This window comes from Euleptes europaea, chromosome 2, assembly GCF_029931775.1.
Source record: "Euleptes europaea isolate rEulEur1 chromosome 2, rEulEur1.hap1, whole genome shotgun sequence".
Taxonomy (NCBI): Eukaryota; Metazoa; Chordata; class Lepidosauria; order Squamata; family Sphaerodactylidae; genus Euleptes; species Euleptes europaea.
The window spans coordinates 95,645,059-95,667,326 of record NC_079313.1 but is presented as its reverse complement, the minus strand read 5'-3'; the positions used below and the strand labels follow the sequence as shown (position 1 = coordinate 95,667,326).

At 44.5% G+C, this 22,268-nt stretch overlaps 1 protein-coding gene across 1 annotated transcript in view; it reads right to left on the bottom strand.

The window, feature by feature from the left end:
- The window catches only part of C2H6orf132 (chromosome 2 C6orf132 homolog), a 49,921-nt gene extending 34,451 nt beyond the window's left edge, over positions 1-15,470 (bottom strand). Inside the window, exon 1 of the mRNA XM_056844162.1 lies at positions 15,313-15,470. Within this exon, the coding sequence (XP_056700140.1) occupies positions 15,313-15,463 (151 nt within the window). The 5' untranslated portion in view covers positions 15,464-15,470. The remainder of the gene's footprint in view (positions 1-15,312) is intronic.
- Positions 15,471-22,268: the final 6,798 nt, after the last annotated feature.

The window sequence follows — 22,268 nt, the reverse complement described above, 5'->3', positions numbered from 1 at the left end:
TCAAGACAATACCTTTGGCCAAGGCCATCCAGTAAGCTGGGATCTGTAGGTGAACAAAGATCCCAAGTCATGTATCTCCAGCTGAACTGCTACACTCTACCTATACGCCACGCTGGTCATCAGGAACAAGAAGCAAAACTAGAAGCAGGCCTGGCTGTATAGCTCAGAGCATCCCATATTTTCAAAACGTTGATGAGTCACTAGCGGCAAACACACAAGCAAGCTCCTTCAAGTTTGGTGAGGAAGCCTGACTCCCCCTTTCTACCTTTATCATACCCCTATAACTGATTCGACCTAGGGTTGGCAACCTCCAGGTACTAACTGGAGATCTCCTGCTATTACAACTGATCTCCAGCCGATACAGATCAGTTCACCTGGAGAAAATGGCTGCTTTGGCAATTGGACTCTGTGGCATTGAAGTCCCTCCCCTTCCCAAACCCTGCCCTTTTCAGGTTCCACCCTAAAAACCTCTGGCCGGTAGAAAAGAGGGACCTGGCAACCCTAATTCGACCACTAGATCAGCCTCTGCCAGCGGCACTCAAACTGTAGTCTTTGGCTGACAGTCAGGATCTGACAGGCAAAGCAAAAGGACGCACGAGGGTGAACAATGGCCTATCACTAAACATATTACACACACACACCCCGAATCCTAAGCTACTGTCTTTCATTTCTGCCCCAGTTCTTCCAGCTGCACGCCCCTATTGGCCAGGAGTCTGCTTTCAACACATGGGCTCTTGGGTTTACCTTATCATTTCAACCAGTCTGGGGGACAATGAACCTTCAGTGTTGCTCAAGGGTATCACTGCTCTCATAGCTTGGCTGCCAGCACCCGCCGCTCCTTTTATCAGGTGCCTTTGCAAGACTCCCCAAACAGAGCAAAGGACAAGTGAGCTCAAGAGCCTTTCCCCCATTCAGCTTGAGTCAATAGAGTCTTCACTGGGAGGCACAGGGAGAGGCTGAGCTGAAACTACTCGTTTTTCATGACCTGGCTGCTTCATTCCTGTCTGAGAAAGGCACAGAGGAATGGAAAAGATCAGGAAATGATGCTTAGTTGTGCTTCACCACGCACTGTAATCAGCACTGGAAATGCCTTTATGGAGAATTCCCCCACCACCACCACCACGTGCCAGACGCCAGGAAGTACAGAGCAGAAAGTTGCTGTTGTACCCTTCAAGACATTTTGGCACTTGAAGCAGAAAATCCAAATGGCACCAACACAGCAGTAAAAATAAAACAATGAACTAAGTAATTGACAATGGCTTGGATCCAACCACCTACATAAGGAACCTTAAATGCCCCTTTATTTTCTTAAGGGGGCATGAAAAAGAGAAGAAGAGTTGGTTTTTATATGCCGACTTTCTCTACCACTTAAGGGAGACTCAAACTGGCTTACAATCACCTTCCCTTCCCCTCCCCACAACAGACACCATGTGAGGTAGGTGGGGCTGAGAGAGCTCTAAGAGAGCTGTGACTAGCCCAAGGTCACCCAAGGCTTCATGCGTAGGAGTGGGGAAACCAACCCAGTTCACCAGATTAGAGTCTGCCTCTCATGTGGAGGAGTGGGGAATCAAACCCGGTTCTCTAGATCAGACTCCACCACTCCAAACCATCACTCTTAACCACTACACCACGCTGGCTCCACAAATGGCAAATTTTACCATCTTAGCCCCATGACATTTTGTTCTGGGTGGATCAGTGTACCTTCAGGAACAACATAGCCGTGATCTGCAACAGGAGAGTGAACTTAGCAAAAATCACTGCCCCTTCTTTACAAGCATTCTTTACAACACCCCTCCCATATTCTGACTGGGATTAAAAGACTCTATTCCTACCGTGTCTGATGAAAGGAGCTTTGATTCTTGAAAGCTTATACCCTGAAAATGTTCTTGGTCTCTAAAGCCTATGCCCCCAAAATCTTGTTGGTCTCTAATGTGCTACTGGACCTGAATTTTACTGTTCTACTGCTAGTCAACATGGATAACCTCTGAAACTGCCGCTTCTTAAGAAAACTTAGGGGCACTTGAAATTTCTTAATGAGGTTGGATCCAAGCCAATATGTGGCACTCTAACGGTGCCTCCAAATCTGCTACTGAAGGCACACCATCTTTCCCTGCCTAATGGCTGGGCAACACATCGCAGACTTTGTCTCCCCTTCAGGACATACCAACAGCCTCTCTCTAATAATACACTTTGTGCCCATTCAATAGTGATCGGGTGTTTGTTCGCTTTTACATTGTCATCCCATTTTTTCAAACTTTACAGAGAACACTGCCATGGAGGGAGAAGCAGGAAACCCTGGATTGGATTCCACAGACCCATTCTGCCAATGACAATCTTGGGAAAAGACTACTAGGAACCAACGCTATGTGTAAATCATCATTCTGACATTTGCACAGGCATCCATGCCACTGTGAGTGAGTATGTGTGTATACACATACACATGGAGTGCCACAGCCATTCATAGCTTCTCAGAATATTTACATATAATGCAATAAATATGTATGTAATTGTCACACTGGATTATCTATACATGGTTCTCGTAGGTTATCCGGGCTGTGTAACCGTGGTCTTGGTATTTTCTTTCCTGACATTTCGCCAGCAGCTGTGGCCGGCATCTTCAGAGGAGTAACACTGAAGGACAGTGACTCTCTGGCGAAACGTCAGGAAAGAAAATACCAAGACCACGGTTACACAGCCCGGATAACCTACGAGAACCAATGAACTCTGACCGTGAAAGCCTTCAACAATATCTATACATGGTTTGCCACATTTTTCCTCACATGGAATTTTTCATGTAGGCCATATGCAATAGAATCAAGGTCAACCCCTACTCCAATAAAATTCTCCCTCTTCCTCTGTTTCTCAACTGTAATAGCAGTAACCTACTACAAAATGTAAAGCACATTAAAAATGGAACATCCTTGTGAAGTGAAGTAGATGGCACTGGGGGATACTTATATAAAACCATCCAATGAGTTTCATAGCAAAGCAGATGTTTTCCTCTGGCTCTCCAACATCTAGCCTAAACCTGTTATTGTGGTATGGCTACAATGGCATATAGTTATTGCCATTCTTCTAGGAACAAGAAGAACCGCAGAGTGGTGATTTCCAGTGTTTCCAGCAATTGACTTCATTGCAAACCTGTTGGTGAAGACCTTCTAGATACATTTCAGTGAAAGCCACTGTAAGCAGACCAGGCTATTTACAAACAATCTGTTGGGTCATGCCTATGAAGTTCGATAGTAACAAGCAACCCAACAGCGTCCCCATGCACTTCTCTTGTTGCAGTTCATGAAAGATGTTCCAGAAGCAGCAAGGCTTTTCCGTTTCTGCTTCCACATCGCCCCTTCATCTCAGAAACCCTTACTGTAATTGTTCCATTTACAATATCCTTCTGGACTTTAATGCGAGTGATGGAGCTCACCCAGTGGCCTTTTTAAAAGCTGCTCCTTTAGATTCCTATTCAGCAAGATTATCCTACCAGGGCTGCACTAGGACTGGTGCAAGTACAATACGAAACCTAACCATGGTTAGTGGAGGGTCTGTGGCTCAGTGGTAGAGCCTCTGCTTGGCATGCAGAAGGTCCCAGGTTCAGTCCCCGGTATCTCCAGTTAAAGGGACTAGGCAAGTGTGTGGCGACCCTATGAATGAAAGTCCTCCAAAATGTCCTGTCTTTGACAGCCTTGCTCAGATCTTACAAACTGAAGGCTGTGGCTTCCTTTATTGTGTCAATCCATCTCTTGTTTGGTCTTCCTCTTTTCCTGCTGCCCTCAACTTTTCCTAGCATGACTGTCTTTTCCAGTGACTCTTGTCGTCTCATGATGTGACCAAAATACGATAGCCTCAGTTTAGTCATTTTAGCTTCCAGGGTCAGTTCAGGCTTGATTTGATCTATAACCCACTGATTTGTTTTTTTGGCAGTCCACGGAATCCGCAACACTCTCCTCCAACACCACATTTCAAAGGAATCTATTTTCTTACTAGGCAAGTAGGTGATGTGAAAGACCTCTGCCTGAGACCCTGGAGAGCCGCTGCAGGTCTGAGTAGACAATGCTGACTTTGATGGACCAAGGGTCTGATTCAGTATAAGGCAGCTTCATGTGTTCATGTGGTTTCTTTTTTTTCCTTTCCAGAAAGGCTTTTAACTTCCTAGATCCCGCTATGCCATCAGCTTCCTGATTTTGTACCCAAAGCAGCATGGTGGGAACTGCTGATTGGCAAAACTTCAATCCCTGTGATAGTCTTTGACTGATGTCACATGAAGATACCTTACACTGAATCAAACCATTAGGCCATCAAGGTCAGTATTGTCTACTGAGACTAAAGCAGAGGCTTCCAAGGCTTTCAGGTGGAGGAGGTCTTTCACATTTCTTATTACCCGATCCTTAACTAGAGATGCCAAGGCTTGGTGTTCTGCATGTCAAATAGATGCTCTGCCACTGAACCACCAATCTGCCCTTTCTTCTTCTGACCTAATTGGACAGTTTGGACATACTGTTCTTCATTCTTGCTGAATTTTGCTGGATATTAGTGGGAGGTGTTTAATCAGTGGCTGGTTCGGATGATTATTTTTATGTAAACTTTTCTGCTGTTTACAGTTTTACCATGTGCATCTGCTTGGGCACAGTTTGCTTAGAGGCAATCTTAAAACCTTTGTAAAACAAATACATTTTAATACATGCATTTACAAAACCACTCAAATAACCAGCATAAAATCAGAATAAAGGGGAATTGACTTTTTGACATTATAAGAATGTTTTTTTTAATTACTTTTACATTGGGCACCAGCGGATTTGTGTGTGGGGGGGGTGGGTTTCCTGGCATCCTCAGTGTGTACCCTTAGCTAGGAGGAAGCAGGATGCAGAAGCCACGGAATTTTCCCTCTCCCTGACTCTGACAGCTCTGGGTGCTTCCTGCAATAGGAAAATGGCACTGCTGTTGGGACCCTTGTCAACCTTGCCATCCACCGGAGCCTGCCCAGGTGAGAAGAGCAACTATTTGAAATGCTGCTCCTTTCTATAGGTACAGGCAATCTTTCCAGCCTTTATGTTAAATATAATTATTAGCACTGTAAAAACGACAGGGAGGAAACATGATGATAGATCTGGTGACAAAACTGGTCATAGAACTCTGGGACTTCCTAGCTTCCAGTCCTATGTTCTTGCCACAGGACCACACCTCTCTGAGTTGTCCTTTCTAGCAGGGAACACAGCCCATAATTTACTTTAATAAGGTTCTCAGGTGAGCAGCATGAATTAACAGGTACGATCAGCAGAGACACTCACAGTCTGCTAGCCCCGCCTCTGTTTGAAGGGCTGCTTGGTAGCGATTTGCTATTGAGAAAGCAAACATTAAAGCAAAGCACAGAGGAAGAAGGCACAGACACAGAAAATGCACTGGCAGCAATAAACACAGGATGCATTCCCACAAGAAAAGGCCTACACCCATTCCAACCAATTACATTTCATTACTAGTTCAAGGTAAGAGAGAGTGAAAAGGTGGCTTAAATAAATAGCTTTTGATTTAAAAAAAATGAACACATTGAATCAGAAGCTCAAGAACAAATGAAGCTGCCAATCACTTCTAACTGCAGTGGATAGAGAAAACCCAGTGCATAATCCTTACCAATAAAAGGGGAAAGGATGAGTCATATTACAAAAATCCATACCTTAAAATTTGTAATATCAAGAGCCCCTTGGCGCAGAGTGGTAAGCCGCAGTACTGCAGTCCAAGCTCTGCTCACGACCTGAGTTCCATCCCGACGGAAGTCAGTTTCAGGTACTCAGCCTTCCATCCTTCCGAGGTTGGTAAAATGAGTACCCAGCTTGCTGGGGGTAAAGTGTAGATGACTGGGGAAGGCACTGGCAAACCACCCCGTAAAACAAAGTCTGCCTAGGAAACATCGGGATGTGACGTCACCCTATGGGTTAGGAATGACCCAGTGCTTGCACAGGGGACTACCTTTACCTTTAAAAAAATTTTCCCTAACAGGGCAGATAGAAGTTCTCAGCAGAAAGGGAAGAGATGAAACTTAAATATATGGAAGAGCTGATGACAGAGTTCCAACATCTCATCTAGTTTGGCTCTTAAGGAGATACTCGTTTCTGTTTATTTTTGTCTTGTCACCAAGCTAGTAGCTGCGATTGTTAAACACTTGGTTGTCTGGGCTACAGTGCTGAGAGCTGTCACTAACACCCAGACTTATCCATCCTCCTAATCTGTGACTCTTCTGCCTGGATTCCCTGTCTAATAGCAAAATCAAGCTAAATAAAGCAGCAGTTAATCAGGTTAACCTTAACGTGGGTGGGTGTAATTGCTTCTACAAATACCCACATCACAACTCCATACACACCCTAAAAAGTTCCCCAAAATGGACTGTGTAGGAGAAGAAAGTCAACCCAAGCCACCATGTAAGAAACTGGTTGTTGTCTCCAAAGCGCAATCCACCATATTCTCCACCCATTTTTGGAAGCATTTCAAGAAGGTGACAAAATGTAACTTGTATGTCTGTCTGTCAAATTTATATATCCTCCAAATAGCTTAGAATGGTATGCATGAAGATATTATACCATTCATATGAGCACCCATGAATCTTCCTTATACCAAAGCACACCACTGGTGATTTAGATCAGCAATATTTATTGTGACCAGCAGCAACTCTGTAGAGACCCAAGCAGTTCTTTCTTAACACTTTCTACTCAGAACGTTTAAGTTAGGGTTACCATGGACCAAAGTGGAACCTTCTGTAATCAAAGTATGAGCTTTACCCTTCCCCACCAGAGCATTGCAGCTGACTTCATTATTACATCAAAAATGGCTGTTTGGATTTTAAGGATGCTCTAGGGAGAGTGATATTGCAATGTGGGAGTAGAATTGTCTTGGTGGAACGAGACTGTGTGGGAACCTATTGCATGTGTTTTCCACGTGTGACCTTGATAATTACTAAAGAAGGATCTATATCACTAGGCATTCATTTAATAGAAGAGGAGCCAACCAAGGCAGAAGAAAAAGCGACATGCCCAAAGCCAGACAACAAAACTCGCTGTTCAACCTGCATAATTGAGATTCAAGTCTACCAGCAGATGCAGGTTGTATAGAGGAAGTTATTTCTTTCTAATGCAATGGAAATTTATTCAAGTCCTGCTGAGACCTCAGCCAGAGACTATATCATAGTTTGGAGAGGCCAGGGTTCAGTGATAGAGGCTTGTCTGCACAAAGGTCCAGGTTCAATTGCTAGCACCTCTACTTGATGGATCTCCTATAATACATGTTGGCAAAGGCCCTTCTTTGCCTAAGACTTTGGAAAGCTGTTGGAAGACAAGGCAGAAAATACTGAGCCAGAGGAGCAAATGTTCTAACCTGGTATAAAGCCAACAGGTATGGTCCTCTATCAAATATATATTGGGAAGCTGAAATGTAAATGTGGATCAATCTGTCCCAATGGCCATCCATCAGTTCAGAAACCCAATATAGATCCATTTAAAGCTGCCATTCTGTTAATTAAACTTGAGACATGTGCCTCTCTGTTTTTCACACACATGCACCAAAAACAGGAAATGTGCTGAAAATGGTACATGTGAATCTGGCCAAACTAACTGCATTGACCTCACATCACAGTGTATATGGGTACATGTGCTTATCCTAGCTAGTTTTAAATCACATACAAAGCATAGCCTGTCAGAGCACCGGTTCCCAAACTTCATTACACTCCTCTTTTAAGTTCTGTGCAAGTCGCTCCTCTTCTCCACCCATCCTGCAGTGTGCTCTGCCCACACAGATTCTATTCAGATGGCTTTGACTGCCTTTCCTATGTTGCAACTGCTTGCCACAAGCAGGTGTATGGTGCCGTGGGAAAGCCAAGCAGCTGCAGTATCCAACAACATGTCTTCACCTCTCCTGCTAGTGCTTCCCCTGCCAGGAGATCAGGTGTTTGAGAAACCCTGATGTAGCCCGGTATTCAGTCTCTAAAAGAATGTGAACCGCACTAGAGTTCCCCAACAGCACGTTGCTTTGCTGGAAAAGTTTGTTTATGCAAATCTTGCACAATTTTTTTTTTAAAGAAAGTGTCTTTCATCTTGCAATGGGATGATGCAGTTTCCATGCTGAAGAATCAGCAATCTTGTGTGAAGAGTAAGCCTCTGTTCATTCCAGACAATAATGAAGATAGATAAATGTTAATCATCCAAGAAACCAAAAGGCAAAATATGTGTGTGTGTGTTGGGGGGGGGGGGGTAACAAATTAAAGTTAGCAGCAAATTGTATTCAAGAGTGCCCCAATGCTTTATTTATTTAGTTTTACTTTTGGGTGTAAATCCCTTGCATACCTAAATCTCGTATTATGAGTTGGATTGGCGCCAGGTAGCTGGTGTGGAATGTGAAGACGGTTGAACAGATGGAAGGCTGAGTTAGGGCACTCTGGTGAACTGAAGGGCATGATATCTATACTGACATCCATATGGGCATGTCTGAATTTGGTGTGTTGAGTCAGCTGTAAACACCATCTTGAGAGACAGCTGCCTTGCTCTTGGTTCGATTATACTTGGACAAACTCTACATTGCTGAGAATGTTGACTATCTCTACAGAGCTCTCTTACCATTCCTATTCAAGAACAGCAGTGAAATTCTCCGTGGACTGAAGAAAAGCAAGAGTTTCTCTCAGCCCTACCTCCAATGATGCAATTTCAAAATTTGAGTTCTTCTGACAGGTGACTCCTATTAGGATTGAATCCTGTAAGGACAGCACAGGATTGAGCTCAAGTATACAGAATCCTTAAAAACATGAGATCAAATCCACTGAAGAAAACAACAGAAAGTTGGGATGTTATGGTCTCTTGTGCCAGAGAACTTCACAGTGTATGGAGTCCTTTCAATTTTAAGCATTAACAATCTGAGATATGTGGATGATACCTCATTAGTGGCAGAAATAGTGAAGACTTGAAATGACTATTGATGAAGGTTACAGCAGAAAGTGCCAAAGATGGATTACAGCTGAACATCAAGAAGACAAAAGTAATTACTATTGGGGAAGTACACAACTTTAAGACTGACGATAAAGAAATTAAAATTGTGTTATTCCTTGGCTCAATCATCAACTATAAGGGAGACTGGAACTAAGATATCTGAAGGAGATTGAGAGACTGGGGAAGGCAACTGGGGAAGGAGCTAGAAAAAAAAATCCTTAAGTGTAATTATGTGCCTCTGGCAACCAAGGTGGAGAAAATTCATACTGTCGCATTCCACCTTACTATGTATGGGTGTGAAAGTTGGACAGCGTAGCAGACAGAAAGAACATTCATTCCATTGAAATATGGTGTCCGAGGAGAGTTTTACAGATACCATGGACCACTGAAAGGACAAATCAGTGGGTTCTAGATCAGATCAAGCCTGAGCTCTCCCTAGAAGCCTAAATGACCAAACTGAGGCTATTGTTCTTTGGTCACATTACAAGAAGACAAGACTCACTGGAAAAGACAATAACACTAGGAAAAGTTGAAGGCAGCAGGAAAAGAGAAAGACCCAACATGAGATGGATTTACTCAATAAAGGAAGCCACGGCTTTCATTGATTCATAGGGCCACCATAAGCTGGAAGTAACTTGACAACACTTAACACACACACACAGTTTTAAGCAAGGCTTTGCAAACTGAATCTTACTGAAGTGGAAAAATACAACCTTACATAAATTGAATGTAGATTAATAAGCATGATAGGTAACATCCACTCTCATCTCATAGAATCATAGAGTTGGAAGGGACCACAAGGGTCATCTAGTCCAACCCCCTGCACAATGCAGGAAATTAACAACTACCTCCCCCCACATCCCCAGTGACCCCAACCCTCCCACTGCCATGCAGGATCCCACAATCAAAGCACTCCCGACAGATGGCCATCTAGCCTCTGCTTAAAGACCTCCAAAGACGGGGACTCCACCACCCTCCGAGGCAGCACATTCCACCGTATATTCATATCTGAATATATTTTAAAAATGGGAGGTTCCAAACAATGTGAATTCAGAGAGCTTTAAGATTTATCCCAAAGCACCTAAAGTGCCATTGTGTGTGTTTTTTTTTAAAAAATTGGAGAGGTCTGATAAAGTTCAATGGCCTTCATCAACACCCCAACAAATATAGCCTATACAGCTCTTCCATTTTGCGCCAATAGAATCTCTCAGAAAGAGTCAAGGAGGACTGCTGCCTCCACTATCTCAGGAAATTTTGCTTCATACTTTGAGAGCTCCCTGTGATGATTATGATAACTTTGGAAGTGCCCTGTGCTCAGGGTTGGATGTTTGTGCATTAAGTGGGAAATGTCAGAGGTCAGTGAAGCAACTTCCTTACAAAATGGCAATACCTTTTAATATATCATTCTAGCATCACTATCACCATAACAGACAGGTACTTCCTGCCTGATAGCCAGCCAACGACAGGCAGAGAACCAGTGAGCTATGAAGGTATTGTTGTGTGTGGGGACCTCTAGAGATAGGCAAGGAGCTGTGGTAGAGCATCTGCTTGGCATGCAGAAGGTCCCAAGTTCAATCCCTGGCATCTCCAGTTAATGGGGCTAGGCAAGTAGGTGATGTGAAAGACCTCTGCCTGAGACCCTGCAGGGCCGCTGCAGGTCTGAGTACACAATACTGACTTTGATGGACCAAGGGTCTGATTCAGTATAAGGCAGCTTCGTGTGTTCATGAGCAATAGGTACACATGTGGTTCTCTTAAAAATCAGTCATCATGTGGTCTAGGCAACATTGCTTGGGTTTGATTTAAATGATTTGAACCTGGGGGGGGAGATAATTATTCTTGATAGATCTTGCTAGTTGAGAGCAATTTATTAATGCCCCTTTAATATTTCTGATTTTTTTAAAAGCCCAAGTTCCTGAACAGTCATTAGTATACAACCACCTGACTTTTAAAATCATCATGCTAGCAGAGGAAACCCCCCCCCAAAAAAGGTTTTCTTCAGTGTGCAACCAAGACTAAACGTGACAGACAAAACCTAAATGTTTGTTTTATTCCAGAGAGGAAAATCATTTAATTAATCAACAACTACAATAATTAAAACAATAAAGAATGCATCATTGAGAGAGAAGGACACAAAAAGCTGTGTCTGATGAGGACTCCATAGAAGACAGTGACTGGCATTTCAAGTGCTTGAATTTTACCTTCCCAAACACAGATGTATAATTAATCTAGCTCTATGATTTGTTAGGGGGCAATTTCTAAACATTTCTAACAATGCTGTGTCATTAATTGCCTTACTCATGAGAGGTGTAGCTGTCTCCTTATACTAACTGCATCCATAGCTTTAAGGGAAGTGTAGGGGGAAGGGAGGCACCAGGGATGGGAGTCAAGAATGAGTCAGTGACACCCACAAGCCTACACCCATTTCAGGTTGGGTAACCTGTGTTTACTTTGCAATTCATCCGATGCAAAACTAAGGTGGGGACTAGTTTATGCATTCTAGCACATGCAGCATGGAAAGTATGCTGCAAACACTGAAGGAGAGGGACTTATTCACCCTGGGATAACTTCAGTGTTACACCTCAAATGTTTATTTATTACATGAATACCCAGACATTCTTGCCTCATGAAAATCAAGGCCATGCACATAGGGTTCCCAGGAGATTTCAGGCCCAGGCGCTAAGCTAGGGTTGCCAGGTCCCTTTTCGCCACTGGTGGGAGGTTTTTGGGGTGGTGCCTGAGGAGGGCGGGGTTTGGGGAGGGGAAGGACTTCAATGCCATAGATTCCAATTGTCAAAATGGCCATATTCTCCAGGGGAACTGATCTCTATGGGCTGGAGATCAGTTGTAATAGCAGGAGATCTCCAGCTAGTACCGGGAGGTTGGCAACCCTACGCTAAGCAGACGCAGACATGCTGAACGTCAACATGGTTGGGGGCCAGGCATCTTCCAACCATATCATGGGACAACAGAACTAGCAGCTTGTCTGTCTCTTTTCTTTTTCAGGTTTTAAAGCTGCAAAGGGTTGCCAATTTCTCTTGGGGAAATAGCGCGAGATGGAACAGTTAAGCCCACCTGCCCCAGTACAGGAGGAGATCTAATCCAAATCACAAACATACCCAGCCGCTGCTTTTTAACAAAAGTGGATGAGCCAGCCAGGGATCTCCCACATTTTGCCAAGCTGAGCCCTGCATTTCTCAATAGTAAGGCAGGCAAGAGCAGACTTGGGATAATTCTGTTTAGCTTCTCCACAGCAGTGCCTAGGGTCACAGTCACAGATCAGGATCATGTTATGTCATGTGAGGATAGACAAAAGGGTGAAGTTGTCTTCTCAAAAGAGGATGCAATGTAATTCAAACAAAAGAAAGACACAAGAAGTAAACTGTGAGAATACAAGGAAAGCATGGACAGCAAAGTGATCATTTGTCAAAGTATAGCAGCTGAGTGATTTGGGAATATCTGTTTGGTGGTACACATATGGGATCTTTTCTCCATGCAAGCTAGGTTGATAGTGACCAGTATCCATTTCCACAATTGCATCAGCCATTCCTGCAGCAGTCTCAGCAACGACTGCTAGTAGGGTTGCCCATCTCCAGGTACTAGCTTGAGATCTCCTGCTATTACAACTGATCTCCAGCCGACAGAGATCAGTTCACCTGGAGAAAATGGCCGCTTTGGCAATTGGACTCTATGGCATTGAAGTCCCTCCCCTCCCCAAACTCCGCCGTCCTCAGGCTCTACCCCAAAAACCTCTTGTCTGTGCCGAAGAAGGACCTGGCAACCCTAACTGCTAGCCACAGCAAGCTATGTCTATTCGAAGTGTCTGTGTGGAGCTCATTTCTCCTTGCAGCGTTATACATGGGAGTGACTGCATGAAAAAAACCGCGCAATTGCATATGTAAACAGACCATAGGACAATTTTCCAAAAGAACATTCTTTTGGGAGGTGGAGGACATCATAGCGCCGTTCAGGCTGTTTAAATCAAGTACACTGATTATTAACATTTTACTAACAAGACCCTCCCCCCACAAACTTGCTGTTACAATTTGTCACCGTTCCAACCTTTGATCTGGATATAAAACCCTCTGAGGGTTTCTACGCTTGTAACCTCTCACAACGTTCCTCAATCCCCACAACTGAAGTTTTCTTTCCTTCTAGATGAAAACAATGCTGGATATTTACATTTCCATCTCCCCACCACTTCATATAAGTTTTCCCCAGGGGAAAAGGCTCACGTGGCATAGCCTCAGCTACTTGCGAATTCGACAGAGACAGAGCCACCCCATCTTTTGCACACTAACAAAGTCATCGTAAGCTAGGGTTGCCAACCTCCAGGTACTAGCTGGAGATCTCCTGCTATTACCACTGATCTCCAGTGAATAAAGATCAGTTCACCTGGAGAAAATGGCTGTTTTGGCAATTGGACTCTATGGCACTGAAGTCTCGCCCCAAACCCCGCTATCTTCAGGCTCTGCCCCCAAAACCTCCCGCTGGTGGCGAAGAGGGACCTGGCAACCCTATCATAAGCATGAACGTGTGTACATGTACAGCACAGTGCTATTATTAGACATTTTTGCATGTGAAGTGAAAAGAAAAATAGGTACTTCTGCTTGGCTCATGAATTTATTTATTTTTTAAAGATACGGGGAGGGAGGACTGGAATTAAAAAACTGTGCCCTCTCCAAAATCAGCTGCCCAAACTGAAAATCTGTGCCTCGCAGTACTTCAGAGTAAGATTATTCAACGTTGTTTACAGCTTTTATATATTGGTGACATTATCTGAGCCCCCAGAAAGGCCCACAGCCCTGAGAAAAGAAAATAAGTATGGATAGGAAACATGAAGAGCAGTACAGGTAAGAATGCAAAGCAGCAGTGCACCCTCAAATCCTTGGTCCACAGCAATAGACATTATCATTCACTCTCAGAGCCTCCAAATTGGGAACAACAGAGGGCTAATCATGCCAAGCTAATCATGCCAAGGCCTACTTCTGACTTTAGTGCCCAAAAGAGCTCCCGTGCCAATAGATACGTGGGGCATAAAGTTGACAATCAAGAAATGAGGATCATTTTTCCATAGCAGAGAACTGACTCATTCTTTTGAACTAGAAGCAAGCCAAAGGGCACAGCTTCACATTTCATTTAATCTCAGTGATTTCTTCCCCCCCCCCTTCTCTCACCGCTTAAGTTTCCCTTTCATCCAAAATTTCACTGTCCTAAATTCTGAGACAGAGTCAACGCCACTGCCTATCTTGTACTTACACACAGGTACAAGTTACGTAACTAAGTTTTTAACTCTAAGGGTGCCACCCGCGGAGAACTCTATGGCACAACTCCAGTTTGTCCCCATAGCACTTGTGTGGGATTCCCACACAATCCTATGTTGAAGCAAGCAGAGGTTGAGCAGCAGCTGAATCTTATAGCCTACACCCTAAACTTGCTAGAACAACTCCTGTACTCTTAGATGACTCTTGGTAATGGTCCAACATTTTGACCTAGCGCACCCACCCACCCATATCAACCTGTTGGCTTTCATAGCACAATTACAAATTACAGGACAGGAATCAGAGACGCAAAATAAACAAGTCTACAGCATCCAACACCAGAAGTGCCTGCTAAATATCTAGGGTTGCCAGGTCCCTCTTCGCCATCGGCGGGAGGTTTTTGGCGTGGAGCCTGAGGAGGAGGGGTTTGGGGAAGGGAGGGACTTCATGCCATAGAGTCCAATTGCCAAAGTGGCCATTTTCTCCAGGTGAACTGATCTCTATCGGCTGGAGATCAATTGTAATAGCAGGAGATCTTCTGCTATTACCAGGAGGCTGGCAACCCTACAAATATCCATCCTATGGCTTCCCTATGGCTGAAATCAGCGCAACTCTATTCTCCCACAAAACCATGGGAGAGACATTTCTGTACTACTTCTTGATGGATCTGTTTCTTATTGTACGCTACGGCCTCGGTTCCCACCACCCACTATTCCCTTCCTTAGGCTGGACTCCTGCTAGTCTTCTATCGTTGCTTTGTTTGTAGAGGACTGATCGCAGGCTCCCAGTGTACTTTCACAGGTTCCAACATGCTTCTGTTTGATCCAGTCACTCCTACCAAAGGCTTCCTCTAGCTTCCCAGCTGTAACAGAGCTACTTCCCAGAGCTCTCTCGAGTGGTACAAAACAAGCACCCACACCAGTGTCACCGCTGTTCACTCCGCTTCGGAGTTTTCCCAGTTACTTCTGGGGCCGAACAGTCTCCCATCTGGAGCCTGACCAGGTGAAACTGCGCACCAAGAAAGCAAATAACCTTCCCCTCCCTTGCAAGCCTCCAAAGGGGAAACAAAACAAAAGAGAAGCCATACTGACCAGAACGTGCCAGGCTGTCCGAGGCGACCTCCTGTGTGAAGACCCAGGGGGGGTTGGTGACGTAGAGGGAGGTGGTGGGGCTGTTGCTGCTGCTATGTTTTTTCCCAAAGAGTCTGCTAATAGTCCCCTGCACAGAGTGGTGCTTCTTCATCTTGACTTCTGCCTTTCTCCGACGCGTTTCCAAATATTCCCTCTAGCAAGGCATTATTTTCAACTTTGCTCCGCCACCAGCCAGCGGAGGCTCTGGCAGGTGCTAGCCTTCTGAGCTACCTTTTCAGCTGCTTTAAAGGTAAACCACCTGAGCAGGTAGAGGGCTGGCTGCTGTTACCTGGCCACACCCCACGGCAGCTCCGTCGATCACATTCTTTTCTCGTTGCTACAATAAGCCATTGTTAAAAGCAGCAGACTTTAAAAAAAAAAAAAAAAAGCTCAGGGACTTCTGAAGGTCTTCCCCAAAGCTCTGCCACGTCCAAAGGCTAACAAAGGTGCCTGGTCAAAAGCCTCTTCCCAGGTTTTCAGAGCTAAAGCCAAACAAATAAAAAACACTGGAGTGCGCTGCATGGATTTCCCAACCTCACTGTGTCAGCTTCTGATTTCTTTGGGCTTATAACCTGAGTTATTGTTTAAGTCTCAGAACTGGTAACAGCAATTCTAAATGCATATGTTCAAATGTAAGGCTTAAAATATATGCACACAGCTATAAAAAAAAATAACTCTCCCCCTGTACACAGCCATGGAATTCTGTCCATTTAAAATCTTAAGTCAGATGTGGACTTTGGTAAACCTCTCCATAGATAGGAAATAGCCATTAAGAACTTCCCTCGTGTATACACAAACAAAGCAACGACAGAAGACTAGCAGGAATCCGGCATAAGGAAGGGAATAGTGGGTGGTGGGTACCGAGGCCGTAGCATACAATAAGAAGCAGCTCCCAGCAAATAACTGAAATCACAACGAGATATAGAAGAAGAAGAAGGGTGGGGTTTTATACCCTGCTTTTCTCTACCATGAGAAGTCTTGAAGTGGCTTACAATGGCCTTCCCCTCCCTACAACAGGCACCTTGTGAGGTAGGTGGGGCTGAGAGAGTTCTGAGATAACTGTGACTAGTGCAAGGTCACCCAGCAGGCTTCATGTGGAGGAGTGGGGAAATCAAACCCAGTTCTCCAGATTCGACTCCGCTGCTCTTAACCGCTATATCACGCTGGATGATCCTGTTTTCAAGAGGTCTGTTTTCTGGTAAGGTTTTTTCCCCCCAATGAGAACGTAGTCTTGTCCCATTAGCACTGCAACATTTAACACCAGTTAGCGTATCCTACCTCTCCATTAAATGGGTTGTTTTCTTCCCCCAGAAATGCATAGACCTGATGTGGAATCGCCTGGTATCAGAAGGAGGCAAGACACATTTATAACAGACCCCTGTGGCAGCACCAGGAACCAGAAGCCATGTAGTGATAAAAAGGAGAGATAAAACAGAAGAAAACAACATGGTAATTTCTAGGATTTCACCTCTGAACAAGCTAATACAATATGCTATATTTCCAGAACAAATATTAGAAACACCCAGAGTATCATTCCCTCAATGATCTGCTGTGTTACCATGTATAAACAATGCTATGAATTTGCAAATTCATATTTTAAATAGCAACACCTGGATTACCGCATTTGCTGGGTGCTAGAGATGTGCTGTTAGAAACTTACTAATCAAGGTCTGAGCTGAACTCACCCATTCAGAAACACTGTAAATGTCCCACATCTGAATTATTTCTGGTGATAGAGGAGTGGATGGAAGCCTTCTACTCATATTATTACTCTAGTGCAATGGTTCCCAAACTTTTCGGGCCACCACCCCCTTGGTTACACAAACTCAACCCTAGCACCCCCTACCCCCATGTTGGCGAACCTATGGAACACGTGTCGCAAGCGGCACGCCGAGCCCTCTCTGTGGGCACGCATGGAGTCCTCGCGTCTGCCTAGGGCTGTGCCGTGGTGCGGTGCTCCTTCTCCCCAAGCCCATGCTTCCCAAGCCTGCGCTGGCGCCCTCCCTCTCCTTGCACCGGGGCAAGCCCCTCCCTCTCTCTCAGCTGAGTTGCCGCTGCAGCTCAACTGCTTGTCGGGGCCCCTGCCCATCTTCAGTTTGGATGGGGAGGCTGTGGCCGAGCACCTTGCCACGCCCCCCTCCTCTCAGCTGAGCTGCGGGGCAGCTCAGCTGTTTGTCGGGGGCCCGTCTTCAGTTTGGACGGGGAGCTCAGCTGTTTGTCGGGGGGGCCACCCATCTTCAGTTTGGGGGCCCTGCCCATCTTCAATTTGGGCCCCCCGCCCGTCTTCAGTTTCTTCCATTCTGCTTTCCTAGGTAGGTATTACCACATTGATTGCTCTGCCTTTTTTCTTTTTATCCCTGCTTACTCTGTCAGCTTCTCATCATCCCTTATCATCCAACTGACTCTCTTCACCCCATTCGAACTGCCTTTTCAAACATCGTTTTTTCCCCCTTACAGAATGTTAAGCGGAGTGCTGACTCACCTATATATCTAATTCTGAACTTGGTCCCAGGGTGCAGCTGTTTTAAAAAGGCCCTTTACAGAGACAACAAGGTACTAACTTCTCAGCTGAACCCTCCCCTCCACACCAGGTACAATTATCTCCTAGCAAGGAAAGAAGACAGACAAAGATTTGTCTACCAGGAACAATAGCCACCCAGTTGGGGAGGACATTTTTAATTGGCAAAATGAAGAAAGTTAATATCCTCCCAGCCCAGTGTGGTCTGTCCCTATGGCTGCATTTTAGGGTGAAAAAGCCATGTGGAGATCTAGTAATGGATCTTCAACCTAATGTGTGGTTTGGCCTTTAGTCCTCTTGGTTTCAGTCTGAGAGCTAAATAGAAGAAAATACTTTTCTCCCCTTGAAATCTATGGAATTCAGAAGTACTTGAGGAGCTGGGGGTGGGGGACATGGTTCAACGGTAGAAACCCTCTTTGCAGTGAGTAGACAGTACTGACCTTGATAGACAAAGCTTCAGGTGTCCCATGTGGCTGGTACTACAGTGGCTTTGTTCTCAGACGTGGGCCATATCTTTGACCCTCCTGTCATGCCAGGATGTATCTCTGTCTGTCTACCTAGCTTCCCCCAAGCCTCATTTCTAGAAGAAATTTCCAGCTCTATGATTCTATGATCATAGAGGAGTCTTCCTTGCCCTTAGCCAGCCCAGCTTTAAGCCTCTTATTTATGCAAATTCCCCAAGAAGGGAATATCAATCAAAATATATGAATGTATGAGTTGTTTTTTCTAAACTAAAACCTCAGTATTCAGGTTAAATTGCCATATTGGCACTTGGCGATAAATAAGTAGGTTTTGGGTTGCAGTTTGGGCACTCGGTCTCTAAAAGGTTCGCCATCACTGCCCTACCCTATCTAACAACACAGTTGAAGGGACCGACCTCTAGCACCCCCTGCTGCTCCCTTGCCTCTTAGTGCCCCCCTAGGTGATCCCACTGCCCCCCAGGGGGTGGTATTGCCCACTTTTGGAACTACTGCTCTAGTGCCTATGTGATGGGGGGAGGGGAGCAGAAAGATGGACAAGAATGACTCACCATCAGCAGATATATATGACAAGGATATCGAAAACAGGATTATCCTGACTGGTATTTTTTGCTTGGCATTTCCACTTTCCGGCAATCATCGCACTATCTCACTGGTTTTGGGAGGCTTCCTGATTCTACAGATCCACAGGAACTGGTTGACTGAGCTTTCCCACTATCTGGGGCTGCAGCATATGCTGGGCAGGTAGGCAGGAGAAAGCTTTGATTGTAGCCACTTGAATCTCTCCCTGTGACAGGCGGGCAGCACTCACCAGCTCACATGCCCTGCAGGGAACTAAGAAAAATGCTTTGCTTGCATCCTGTGGAAGACAGCAGGGTAGATAGGGACACGAGATAGAGGAACAAAGGCTATGACAAGGCCATCCACTTCCAACACAGTAGGTAGACAGTGCTAGCTGGTCCTGCATAGGACAAAGATAAAGGCTTTGCTTGTATCTACTGACAAGCAGGCAGGGGCGCAAAGACAGGGGAGAATACAGGCCTCTCCGCTTAATGATAGGCAAATAAAATTTATTAATTTAATGTAGAAGAAGAAGAGTTGGTTTTTATATGCCAAGCTTCTCTACCACTTAAGGAAGAATCAACCCGGCTTACAATCACCTTCCCTTCCCCTCCACAGAATAGACACCCTGTGAGGTAGGTGGGGCTGAGAGAGCTCTAAGAGAGCTGTGACAAGCCCAAGGTCATCAAGCTGGCTTCATGGTTAGGAGTGGGGGAACCAACCCAGTTCACCAGATTAGTGTCCGCCGCTCCAAACCACTGCTCTTAACCACTACACCACGCTGGCTGTCTGGTACTTATATACCACACAGTTTCAATACAGTTTCCTGAAGATGGCAGAAGCTTACCCTCCTCCAACAGTAAAAGCACATACATCCTACCAGTCAAAATGCAAGAAATCAGTGGTAAGCAAGGATTAGAGCATCTATAGGTGGATCCGGAATCTGAAATCTCTCAGAATCTGTAATTTCGTATAAAAATGACTTAGCAGCTATACTTTCCCCTTGATACAAATGCCCTCGTCCCAGGTACTGCTTGCTCAGCAGGGGAGAAATACAGGCAAGTCCAGTTACATACACATGTAAAGTCAAGATGGGGCCCTTTTTTTTTAAGCAAACCAGAGCACACTATTCAGAGGAGATTAACCCTGTCCCACCCCACATCTCCCTTGGATCCTTGTAACATTTTCCACCCTGCCAAGTTCTGATATGGGAAATCAGCTGGACTGGGAGAAAATTTTTCAGAGAAACAGAGTGCAGCAAGATAAGGTAGGAAGCGGTAACGTAAACATGTTATTACTCAAACATTTTGTGTCATAAGGGGGGGGGGGGAAGACACCCCACAATATGTTTGAGGATTCCAAGAAAAGTTCAATCATAGCAGCTCCTACCTCCCTGAACTTGCTGGGCAAGATGGACTTTGGTCTGATCCTAGAAGGCACTTTTTTATGAATTCAAGGAAGAACAACTACTTAACACAGATTAGTTCACTCTTAAGAGATACTGGGCTTTGTATCTTGCTTTGTAAAAGTAAAACAGATTGGATCATGGGGATTATAGGTTTCTTTAAAAAGGAAACCATGCAATATGTAGTTTCCATCACCAGAAAGTAAACCTGTCTAGCTGCCTTCAAAGACGTGCCTGTTAATCCAAATATGCAGTCCTACTGGATTAAAAAAAACGTAAGACAATGGCTGTTACCGCACTAGGTATTCTCAGCGATGTATCAAGAGTTTGGAAATGTTATAAAAAAACATCGCTTTAAAAGGGTTTTTGGATGCCACGGCTTAAAAATGGTTTGAAAACGTCTTCACAGCTAAAGGGGCCAAACAAAGTGCGAACAGTGTTTTTTATAACAGTTTCCAACTCTTAATACATAGCTGGGAATACCTAGTGCGGTAACAGCCAATTTCTTGAGCTACTGCCAGTATATGAAACATCCCCTCCCATTTAAGCCATGGTGAAAGCTCTCTGGTAAACTCATGGGTTTCCTTGAAGACACCATTTCCAGAAGTCATTCAAATATAGTTAAAATTGAAGTCCATGGGATCTACATCTGAGTAATATAGGTAGGATCATGTTAATTAACATGTACATTTAACGTTAACTATTATTTCCATCTTCTTTTCTGCCTTTCATGCAGATTTCAAGAAGAACATGGAGAGGGTCAAGACTAGCATTTTATTACATTGACAGGGGAAAAAACACAAATGTCTGAGTAGTTGACCAAGGTGTGAAAGAGGATGCTGGACAAGGTGGAACATCAGTCTCATCCAACTCAGCTGCTCATACATTCTTAATAATAACACAGTTCATTTCAAGTTTTCAAAGAGCTTTACATCTCAGGGTCTGTGAAGATATTCCAGGAGGTCCAAGCCCTTTGTAAAGGTGAACCCCCTCACATCCACCTTGATAGCATGAAAAGGTAGCCCTCTCAGCTTTCTAGAAATGCGGGCGGGGGCACCTCAGGGAAAAGGGACAGGATCTAAAGGATCTAAACCACATTTCCCCAGTTTGTCAACAAGAATACTATGTGGAACCTTATCAAAAACCTTACTGAAATCAAGATAAACTATGTCTACAGCATTCCCCTGATAATGCAAAGTTGTAACTCTTTCAAAAAAGATCAGATTAGTCTGACATGACTTGTTCTTGAGAAACCCATGCTGGCTCTTAGTAATCAGATTCATCCTTTCTAAATGCTCAACGACTGACTTTGATGATTTGTTCAAAAACCTTTCCTGGTATAGACGTCAAGCTGATGGGTCGATAGTTACCCGGGTCCTCCTTTTCCCCCTTCTTGAAGATGGGGACAACATTTGCCCATCTTCAATCTTCTGGCACCTCACCTGTTCTCAAAAATAATCAACAGAGGCTCAGAAATTACACCTGCAAGTTCTTTGAGTACCCTTGGATGCAATTCATCTGGCCCTGAGGGCTTTCATTTAAAGAAACTAGGTGTTTGTGCACTACCCCAATGTCAATCCTCGGCTGCAAATCCCTCCCCTCATTGAGTGTTCTGTTTCTGCCATGTTGAGCACCATTTCCCTCACAAGAAAAGACTGAGGAAAAGTAGGAATTGAGCAGTTCTGCCCTCTCTTCATCTCCTGTTACAATTTCACTTTCCGGTCCCTGCAATGGGCTTATCTTGTCCTTGTTCTTATTCTTACTGTTGTTGTGTTTAGCATTTCTTGCTAGCCTAAGCTCATACTGAGCTTTAGCTTTCTTAACACTCTCCCTACAAGCACTAGTTATTTGTTTATATTCATCTTTGGTTATAAGGCCCTCCTTTCACTTCCTAAATGAGTCTTTTTTATTTCTCAAATCTTTAAAAAGCTGTTTATGGAGCCACCCTAGCCTC